The sequence below is a fragment of the Oncorhynchus kisutch genome, linkage group LG21, assembly GCF_002021735.2.
Source record: "Oncorhynchus kisutch isolate 150728-3 linkage group LG21, Okis_V2, whole genome shotgun sequence".
NCBI lineage: Eukaryota > Metazoa > Chordata > Actinopteri > Salmoniformes > Salmonidae > Oncorhynchus > Oncorhynchus kisutch.
This window is the reverse complement of record NC_034194.2, coordinates 41,226,237-41,237,140: the sequence shown is the minus strand read 5'-3', so window position 1 is coordinate 41,237,140 and position 10,904 is coordinate 41,226,237. Positions and strand designations below refer to the sequence as shown.

Genomic DNA, 10,904 nt, shown 5'->3' with positions numbered 1-10,904 from the left:
CCCTCCCATCACATTGGGAGAGGTGTGGAATCTGTGCAGAGAAAAAGAGAAAGATAGAGGAGTTATCAGGAATGGAGAGGAGAGATAGTTGAGACATAATGGAGAGGAGAGATAGTTGAGACATAATGGAGAGGAGAGATAGTTGAGACATAATGGAGAGGAGACATAGTTGAGACATAATGGAGAGGAGAGATAGTTGAGACATAATGGAGAGGAGAGATAGTTGAGACATAATGGAGAGGAGAGATAGTTGAGACATAATGGAGAGGAGAGATAGTTGAGACAGAGGGGAAAGAAGAGATAGTTGAGAGACGGGAAAGGAGAGATAGTTGAGACATAATGGAGAGGAGAGATAGTTGAGACAGAGGGGAAAGAAGATAGTTGAGACAATGGAGAGGAGAGATAGTTGAGACAGAGAGGAGAGATAGTTGAGACAGAGAGGAGAGGATAGATAGTTGAGACAGAGAGGAGAGGAGAGATAGTTGAGACAGAATGCAGAGGATAGATAGTTGAGAGAGAGGAGAGGAGAGATAGTTGAGACAGAGAGGAGAGGAGAGATAGTTGAGACAGAGAGGAGAGATAGTTAAGACAGAGAGGAGAGGAGAGATAGTTGAGACAGAAGGTAGTCATAGGTAGTTCTAACCTGAAGGAGCAGTCATAGGTAGTTCTAACCTGAAGGAGCAGTCATAGGTAGTTCTAACCTGAAGGAGCAGTCATAGGTGGTTCTAACCTGAAGGAGCAGTCATAGGTAGTTCTAACCTGAAGGAGCAATCATAGGTAGTTCTAACCTGAAGGAGCAGTCATAGGTGGTTCTAACCTGAAGGAGCAGTCATAGGTAGTTCTAACCTGACGGAGCAGTCATAGGTTGTTCTAACCTGAAGGAGCAGTCATAGGTAGTTCTAACCTGAAGGAGCAGTCATAGGTGGTTCTAACCTGAAGGAGCAGTCATAGGTGGTTCTAACCTGAAGGAGCAGTCATAGGTGGTTCTAACCTGAAGGAGCAGTCATAGGTGGTTCTAACCTGAAGGAGCAGTCATAGGTAGTTCTAACCTGAAGGAGCAGTCATAGGTGGTTCTAACCTGAAGGAGCAGTCATAGGTAGTTCTAACCTGAAGGAGCAGTCATAGGTAGTTCTAACCTGAAGGAGCAGTCATAGGTAGTTCTAACCTGAAGGAGCAGTCATAGGTAGTTCTAACCTGAAGGAGCAGTGAGAGCCCGACGGGGAGGCTGCTCTCAAGGTGGTTAGCCTGTTGGTGGCGCTGTTCTGTTGAAGCCACTGCTCTCCCACACTCACAGACCTGCAGCGACCCGTCACCACCTGTAGGGGGCAGGAGAGAAGGAGCAAGAGGGGGAAGAGAAAAGCAAGGCATGTCTTAATAATAATAATAATAGTAATAAGAAATAATGAAATAGTCACTGTTAATAGGCTCACATCCGTTATCCTACTGATGCTCTGACGTTAACCAGGACATAGATGTTAGATATCACAAGATATTCTCGTTCTGGAGAGACCTGGGAAGGAACGGCGGAGGTTGAGCCTAACCAGGAAGAGGAGAGGAAAGCAGACGTACCTGGGTGTTGTGATGGCTGTGTTGGTTAGAGACGGTGAGAGGGGGAGGGGTCCAACAACAGGGGGCGGGGCTGCAGGAGGACATGGTTACCTGGAGGGGAGTGCAGGCCTGGTGGACAGGAAGACAACAACAGACCAGACATCTCTCAAACTCCCATACATTTATTTGACTGCAATTCTAGTCAAACTCTTTTCAAGATGGCTAGCTGTTGTTTCTAAACACAACGCATAAAACAATTCAACAACGCAACATCACTGCCTTGCCATACAAGACGAGTTGGTTGAAATGAGAAACCAGCCTAAAACCATAAAAATGAATAAACAATCATGAACTGCAAATGATCTCAACATCCAAAGCACCAACCCTCTGCAGGTCATGGCAGGGTAGCCTAGTGGTTAGAGTGTTGGACTAGTAACCGGAAGGTTGTGAGTTCAAACCCCCGAGCTGACAAGGTACAAATCTGTCGTTCTGCCCCTGAACATGCAGTTAACCCACTGTTCCCAGGCCGTCATTGAAAATAAGAATGTGTTCTTAACTGACTTGCCTGGTTAAATAAAGGTAAAATAAATTAAAAAAGACCCAGTCCGCCCTAGAAAGCAGTGGCAATTGTTACTGAGTGGAATATATATGAAATGAAAAAGAGACCAGGGCCACCTACCTGATAGACATGGTCTGTCTGTATCTGCCAGGAGGAGCTAGGGGCAGACTGGCTGAGAGGTCTGTGCTGGTATGGGGCTGACTCTGGACCTGAGCTGGGCCTGGAGCTCCCTGACCCCGAGGAGGTGATCTGGAGTCCGGAATCTGGATCAGGGCTTAGAGGGGAGCCACAGGATGCCCAGGGGACGTGAGGGGACGAAGCCGGGAGGGGAGCTGGGGGAAGAGGGGAGACGGGAGAGGGGTCTGGGGGAAGAGGGCGGACGGGAGAGGGGTCTGGGGGAAGAGGGGAAACGAGAGAGGGGTCTGCTGGAGCTTCGCAGGAAATCTTTGTGTAGTAGAAGTCCTCCTCTCTTGGGGACTGCTCCGATCCACTGCTGTAGTTGTGTGCCGGGGTGTGGTGTGTGTGTGTGGTGTGTGTGCCAGGGTGTGGTGTGTGTGTGTGTGCCGGGGTGTGGTGTGTGTGTGTGCCAGGGTGTGGTGTGTGTGTGTGCCGGGGTGTGGTGTGTGTGTGTGCCGGGGTGTGGTGTGTGTGTGTGCCGGGGTGTGGTGTGTGTGTGTGCCGGGGTGGGTTTGTGTGTGTGCCGGGGTGCGGTGTGTGTGTGTGCCGGGGTGCGGTGTGTGTGTGTGCCGGGGTGTGGTGTGTGTATGTGCCGGGGTGTGGTGTGTGTGTGTGCCGGGGTGTGGTGTGTGTGTGTGCCGGGGTGTGGTGTGTGTGTGCCGGGGTGTGGTGTGTGTGTGTGCCAGGGTGTGGTTTGTGCGTGTTAATTTGGAAGGGAGAGACAAAGATAGGGAGACAGAGTAAGTTAACAATATAATTGGGCTACATGCATGTGTTTCTCTAAACCAGATGGCTGAGAGGGAAACTCACCCCAGGTGCATCACACGGACATGTCTCTTCATCCCAACTGAAGACGTGAGCACCTTGCCACAGCTAGGCCACAGACATCTGTACGTTCCTCTGAAAGAACTCTGTGATTAGAGAGAGAGAGAGGGGACCGGTAGAGGGAGAGAGAGAGGGGACCGGTAGAGGGAGAGAGAGAGGGGACCGGTAGAGGGAGAGAGAGAGGTAAAGAAAAAGAGATGGAAGGGAGAGAAAGAGAGACAGAGAGAGAGAGAGAGAGAAAGACAGAAGAACAAAACAAATCTCATCAGCTACCTCACCGATTCTTCAACTGCCTTTTTCTCTCTCTATCTTCATGGTGACAGCCTCCTCTCCCCTCACCTTTGACCTTGCGGCTGTATGTAGCTCACCCCCCAGCTCCATATGCAGTCCTTCATCTGGGCGGCTGTCCATCTCGGCGACAGAAGGGGACGGAGCGGGACTAACGTTGCCGTGGTCCCAGCTCCAGTAGCCACTGCTGCCACTGTCCGAAAGCTCCCCGCCCCCACACTCCATGTCTCCGCCCCCACACTCCATGTCTCCGCCCCTACACTCCATGTCTCCGCCCCATGATGATGAACCTAGAGAGACACAACATGGTGGTCCGTATAGTCACTATATAACCATGTTAGAGACACAGCATGGTGGTCAGTATAGTCACTATATAACCATGTTAGAGAGACAGTATGGTGGTCAGTATAGTCACTATATAACCATGTTAGAGACACAGCATGGTGGTCAGTATAGTCTCTATATAACCATGTTAGAGACACAACATGGTGGTCAGTATAGTCACTATATAACCATGTTAGAGACACAGCATGGTGGTCAGTATAGTCACTATATAACCATGTTAGAGAGACAGTAAGGTGGTCAGTATAGTCTCTATATAACCATGTTAGAGAGACAGTATGGTGGTCAGTATAGTTACTATATAACCATGTTAGAGAGACAGTATGGTGGTCAGTATAGTCACTATATAACCATGTTAGAGACAACATGGTGGTCAGTATAGTCACTATATAACCATGTTAGAGACAACATGGTGGTCAGTATAGTCACTATATAACCATGGTAGAGACACATCATGGTGGTCAGTATAGTCACTATATAACCATGGTAGAGACACATCATGGTGGTCAGTATAGTCACTATATAACCATGTTAGAGACACAGCATGGTGGTCAGTATAGTCACTATATAACCATGTTAGAGACAACATGGTGGTCAGTATAGTCACTATATAACCATGTTAGAGAGACAGTATGGTGGTCAGTATAGTCTCTATATAACCATGTTAGAGAGACAGTATGGTGGTCAGTATAGTTACTATATAACCATGTTAGAGAGACAGTATGGTGGTCAGTATAGTCTCTATATAACCATGTTAGAGACAACATGGGGGTCAGTATTGTCACTATATAACCATGTTAGAGACACAGCATGGTGGTCAGTATAGTTACTATATAACCATGTTAGAGAGACAACATGGTGGTCAGTATAGTTACTAGTTACTATATAACCATGTTAGAGACACAGCATGGTGGTCAGTATAGTCACTATATAACCATGTTAGAGAGACAACATGGTGGTCAGTATAGTCACTATATAACCATGTTAGAGACAACATGGTGGTCAGTATAGTCACTATATAACCATGTTAGAGACACAGCATGGTGGTCTGTATAGTCACTATATAACCATGTTAGAGAGACAGTATGGTGGTCAGTATAGTCTCTATATAACCATGTTAGAGACAACATGGGGGTCAGTATTGTCACTATATAACCATGTTAGAGACACAGCATGGTGGTCAGTATAGTTACTATATAACCATGTTAGAGAGACAACATGGTGGTCAGTATAGTTACTAGTTACTATATAACCATGTTAGAGACACAGCATGGTGGTCAGTATAGTCACTATATAACCATGTTAGAGAGACAACATGGTGGTCAGTATAGTCACTATATAACCATGTTAGAGACAACATGGTGGTCAGTATAGTCACTATATAACCATGTTAGAGACACAGCATGGTGGTCTGTATAGTCACTATATAACCATGTTAGAGAGACAACATGGTGGTCAGTATAGTTACTATATAACCATGTTAGAGAGACATCATGGTGGTCAGTATAGTTACTATATAACCATGTTAGAGACACAGCATGGTGGTCAGTATAGTCACTATATAACCATGTTAGAGACACAGCATGGTGGTCAGTATAGTCACTATATAACCATGTTAGAGAGACAACATGGTGGTCAGTATAGTCACTATATAACCATGTTAGAGACACAGCATGGTGGTCAGTATAGTCACTATATAACCATGTTAGAGACACAGCATGGTGGTCAGTATTGTCACTATATAACCATGTTAGAGAGACAACATGGTGGTCAGTATAGTCACTATATAACCATGTTAGAGAGACAACATGGTGGTCAGTATAGTTACTATAAAACCATGCTAGAGAGAGAAGGGGGCGCTTATGTTGGTGGTTACTATATAACCATGTTAGAGAGACGGGGGGGGGGGCTTCTGTTGGTGGTTACTATGTAAAAATGTTAGAGAGAGAGGGGGGGGGCTTCTGTTGATGGTTACTATGTAAAAATGTTAGAGAGAGAGAGGGGGGCTTCTGTTGGTGGTTACTATGTAACCATGTTAGAGAGAGGGGGGGACTTCTGTTGGTGGTTACTATGTAACCATGTTAGAGAGAGGGGGGGGCTTCTGTTGGTGGTTACTATGTAACCATGTTAGAGAGAGGGGGGGTCTTCTGTTGGTGGTTACTATGTAACCATGTTAGAGAGAGGGGGGGACTTCTGTTGGTGGTTACTATGTAACCATGTTAGAGAGAGGGGGGGGGGGGACTTCTGTTGGTGGTTACTATGTAAAAATGTTAGAGAGAGGGGGGGGCTTCTGTTGGTGGTTACTATGTAACCATGTTAGAGAGAGAGGGACTTCTGTTGGTGGTTACTATGTAACCATGTTAGAGAGAGGGGGACTTCTGTTGGTGGTTACTATGTAACCATGTTAGAGAGGGGGGGGGACTTCTGTTGGTGGTTACTATGTAACCATGTTAGAGAGAGGGGGGGGCTTCTGTTGGTGGTTACTATGTAACCATGTTAGAGAGAGAGGGGGGGACTTCTCTGTTGGTGGTTACTATGTAACCATGTTAGAGAGAGAGGGGGGAGGACCTCTGTTGGTGGTTACTATGTAACCATGTTAGAGAGGGGGGGGCTTCTGTTGGTGGTTACTATGTAACCATGTAAGAGAGAGAGGGGGGGGCTTCTGTTGGTGGTTACTATGTAACCATGTTAGAGAGAGGGGGGGGGGGCTTCTGTTGGTGGTTACTATGTAACCATGTTAGAGGGAGGGGGGCTTCTGTTGGTGGTTACAGTGTAACCAAGTTAGAGAGAGAGAGGGGGGGGGCTTCTGTTGGTGGTTACTATGTAACCATGTTAGAGGGAGGGGGGCTTCTGTTGGTGGTTACTGTGTAACCATGTTAGCGAGGGGGGGGGGGGGGGCTTCTGTTGGTGGTTACTATGTAACCATGTTAGAGAGAGAGGGGGGGGGGCTTCTGTTGGTGGTTACTATGTAACCATGTTAGAGAGAGGGGGGGGACTTCTGTTGGTGTTTAACTTCTCCTCAGGAACCCTCAGCTTTTCCATGTATTTTAAGTATTCCAGAGCTAGCACACCTGATTTAAATTGACAACTGTCAAGCCCTTGATTAGGTGAATCAGGTGAGCTGGTTCATGGGCTACAACCACTGTCTTAAAAGGTTCCAATTCCAGGGAGACTAGGGCAGGTTGGGCTCCTCAAAGAGTCAATGTGTAATTGGAACCCTGGGTTGCAATTGGTTCTCTGTGTGTTTGCCTCACTGTGTCACGCCCTGACCTTAGAGAGCCGTTTTATTTCTCTATTTGGTTAGGTCAGGGTGTGATTTGGGGTGGGCATTCTATGTTGTTTGTTTCTATGTTTTGGCCGGGTATGGTTCTCAATCAGGGACAGCTGTCTATCGTTGTCTCTGATTGGGAATCATACTTAGGCAGCCTTTTTTCCTTTTGGTAGTTGTGGGTAGTTGTCTTCGTTTGTGCGTACAGCCTTACTGAGCTTCAGGTTCATTTTGTTGTATTATTGTTTTGTTGGCGACATTTGCATAAAGTAAGAATGTACGCTCACCACGCTGCACCTTGGTCCATTCCATACGACGATCGTGACACACTGACTTACCTGGTACTGGGTCAGTGTGTGTGTGAGTGAGTGAGTGAGTGAGTGAGTGTGTGTGTGAGTGAGTGAGTGAGTGAGTGAGTGAGAGAGAGAGTGTGTGTGTGAGTGAGTGAGTGTGTGAGTGAGTGAGTGTGTGTGTGAGTGAGTGAGTGAGTGAGTGAGTGTGTGTGTGAGTGAGTGCGTGAGTGAGTGAGTGAGTGAGTGTGTGTGTGAGTGAGTGTGTGTGTGAGTGAGTGAGTGAGTGAGTGAGTGAGTGAGAGAGAGAGTGTGTGTGTGTGTGAGTGAGTGAGTGAGTGTGTGAGTGTGTGAGTGAGTGAGTGAGTGAGTGAGTGAGTGAGTGAGTGAGTGAGAAAAAAAGGAAGAGCAAGATGGTTCTGATTTATTGACTAACCTACCTGGTAGAGAGTCATTCTGACTCTGAGGAGAACTCTGGACCACAGGGCTGCAGGACAGACTGGTCAGAACCATGGCTGCCATGATCTCATCCATCTCCACCGACCCTGGGCTCCAGAAACTGAGGGGGGGGGGGCAATTAATTACAAGATGGATTTAGTCTTGGGGCAACGATCACAATCTTCACCTAAACAGACAACTTAAAGAAGAGGAGCAGATGAAGAACGGAGACTCCGTTGAGGAGTACCAAGATAACAGTTGATGTTGTAAGGTGGTGTGACAAGATGAAGAACGGAGACTCCGTTGAGGAGTACCAAGATAACAGTTGATGTTGTAAGGTGGTGTGACAAGATGAAGAACGGAGACTCCGTTGAGGAGTACCAAGATAACAGTTGATGTTGTAAGGTAGTGTGACAAGATGAAGAACGGAAACTCCGTTGAGGAGTACCAAGATAACAGTTGATGTTGTAAGGTGGTGTGACAAGATGAAGAACGGAGACTCCGTTGAGGAGTACCAAGATAACAGTTGATGTTGTAAGGTGGTGTGAAAAGATGAAGAACAGCTTTAGGCTGAAGGATGCCCACAGCGAGAGAGCCTACCTGTAAGGGGCAGACACAGGGCAGGAGGGTATTGTGGGAGTTGTAGTCTGCTGGGGAGCCGAGGGGTGGGTCCAGACCCTCTCAATCCTCCTCTGGGGCACCAAGACTGGGCCCTGATGGTTCCTATCCATGATTTTCCTATGACCGTTCCTCTCTGTCAAGTTAGGGGCTTCCTGCCCACAGCACTGCATGTAAACCTGCAGACAGACACAGGTACAGAGGTGCAACACTGATAAGATATGGGCAAGACGCAGAGATGGAGGCACAGTTGAGACAATGACACCTGTACAGTAAAACTGTGACAATACTTTTAGATACCCACAAAATATTGAAATTGAATGATGGATTCCTTCTTCCTATCTCTGCTTGTATGGGTCCACTTACCAGTGTCTCCCGTGTCTCTGCCCCAGGCTGCCTGGTGTCTGTGGGTCTTACTGCTGTAGAGGGACATGACTGTGGTCCTGAAGAAGAGATCCTGTCCTCTGGTCTCTTGGTTGCCATGGTGCTGCTGCTGGTAGAGGCTGGAGGAGCTCAGGATAAAAAATAAAATAAAAATCTAAGATACATCATGAAGTTGTATTAGAATAAAAGTTGTGCGATTCTAGAACCATAGAATAAAAGTTATGCTATTCTAGAACCATAAAATAAAAGTTATGCTATTCTAGAACCATAGAATAAAAGTTATGCTATTCTAGAACCATAGAATAAAAGTTATGCTATTCTAGAACCATAAAATAAAAGTTATGCTATTCTAGAACCATAGAATAAAAGTTATGCTATTCTAGAACCATAGAATAAAAGTTATGCTATTCTAGAACCATAAAATAAAAGTTATGCTATTCTAGAACCATAGAATAAAAGTTATGCTATTCTAGAACCATAGAATAAAAGTTATGCTATTCTAGAACCATAGAATAAAAGTTATGCTATTCTAGAACCATAGAATAAAAGGTATGCTATTCTAGAACCATAGAATAAAAGTTATGCTATTCTAGAACCATAGAATAAAAGTTATGCTATTCTAGAACCATAGAATAAAAGTTATGCTATTCTAGAACCATAGAATAAAAGTTATGCTATTCTAGAACCATAGAATAAAAGTTATGCTATTCTAGAACCATAGAATAAAAGTTATGCTATTCTAGAACCATAGAATAAAAGTTATGCTATTCTAGAACCATAAAATAAAAGTTATGCTATTCTAGAACCATAGAATAAAAGTTATGCTATTCTAGAACCATAGAATAAAAGTTATGCTATTCTAGAACCATAAAATAAAAGTTATGCTATTCTAGAACCATAAAATAAAAGCCATCTCTTCATTGGAAGGAAAGCAGCAAATGTTTTTTTTTGTGTGCATATAAATATTATGTAATGTTTTGGAATGTAAATCACAGCACAAAATGTTTTACTTCAATCATTACTGGTAATTACATGTTTATCGGCACCTGCATGTGTAATTACAGTTTCCATCTAACAAAGGAGTGATGTTGCGAAAATTCCTAAAAGTCAACCACACAACCAATGACATCATCCTGTACCGAGAGTGTTGTTTTTTTAAGATCACACACCCCTCTCTGTCTGACTGACCGAGAGGTAGCAAGTGTGCAGTGTGTGTGGACTCCTGAGTGGCTTTTAGTGGAGCACAATATCCCATTTCTGTTTAACCTAACGTTTATAATTTTAAAACATAGACTTGTTTTAAACTGCATTATTTGGGGACTGTGCCGATAGGCTAGTAAAGACCCTGGAGGTATAGTCATCTAGTCCAATAGGCGCTCACATCCACTAGTAAACAGCCCTACTGTGGAGGAGACGGCCACTCATTGGCTGAGAGCTTCTTTCCAGGCTACACACCCCTTTCTGACAACGTGTTCGGACACGAGTTTCGGCCGGAGCGTTGGAGATGGTGAATATAGTCATATCCGCTTAATGTTGAATAAAAAGTAGTATAATTTCCCTGAGAATATTGCCATTTTCGTATTAGTCCGAAGTCATGTGTTGTAATAGTGAAAAGAAAATAGAGAAATCTCAAAACAACACCGATGAACTCAATGAAAACATCTATCCTACCCGGCAACCCAGAACGATTTGGAAATCCCCCTCATTACAAACATGCCCAAACATGTATAAAAAAAGCTAAACCCATCACTAACGTTATTAATATTTTCTAAACATTACTACTATCCTATTTAATAATAAAACATGATGATATTTACCGTTAGAGCGATCGAGATTCTTGTGTCCAGTTTGGAGAGTGAATGAAAGTAGGCGTCTCCACCGGGTCTGCCTTGATGACTACCAGTGAAAGGGTGGCTGGATGGGGAACGGATTGCAGGATGCGCTCTGTGCGGATGTGGCTACGTGCGCGTGTATGGTGGAGCAGTGCGGAGAGCGACAGCTGGCCACAGCGCGAGATATCAGACTGCACAAGGGCAGATCTGGGTGATAGGTTACGAGATCAAAATTATACCCTCGGCGCACAGACACAGACAGACGGAGGGAGAACTGCGCCAGAGAAACTAGGCTACATGAAACACAATGACCAGAGATTTTTACTTCTTCAGAT

General features: G+C 45.2%; 1 protein-coding gene across 3 annotated transcripts in view; it reads right to left on the bottom strand.

Moving 5' to 3' along the window:
• The window catches only part of LOC109879618 (zinc finger protein 395), a 16,201-nt gene extending 5,297 nt beyond the window's left edge, over nucleotides 1-10,904 (bottom strand). Inside the window, exons 1-9 of one of the 3 annotated variants that reach the window (XM_031800310.1) lie at nucleotides 10,555-10,904; nucleotides 8,720-8,865; nucleotides 8,336-8,532; nucleotides 7,738-7,856; nucleotides 3,449-3,687; nucleotides 3,095-3,195; nucleotides 2,228-2,597; nucleotides 1,570-1,677; nucleotides 1,195-1,316 (exon numbers count right to left, since the gene is read on the bottom strand). In XM_031800310.1, coding sequence (XP_031656170.1) covers nucleotides 1,195-1,316; nucleotides 1,570-1,677; nucleotides 2,228-2,597; nucleotides 3,095-3,195; nucleotides 3,449-3,687; nucleotides 7,738-7,856; nucleotides 8,336-8,532; nucleotides 8,720-8,836 — 1,373 coding nt within the window. In that variant the 5' untranslated portion in view covers nucleotides 8,837-8,865; nucleotides 10,555-10,904. Of the gene's footprint in view, nucleotides 1-1,194; nucleotides 1,317-1,569; nucleotides 1,678-2,227; nucleotides 2,601-3,094; nucleotides 3,196-3,448; nucleotides 3,688-7,737; nucleotides 7,857-8,335; nucleotides 8,533-8,719; nucleotides 8,866-10,554 lie in introns of all 3 variants that reach the window. The other 2 variants (XM_031800308.1, XM_031800309.1) reach the window with 2 other exon arrangements.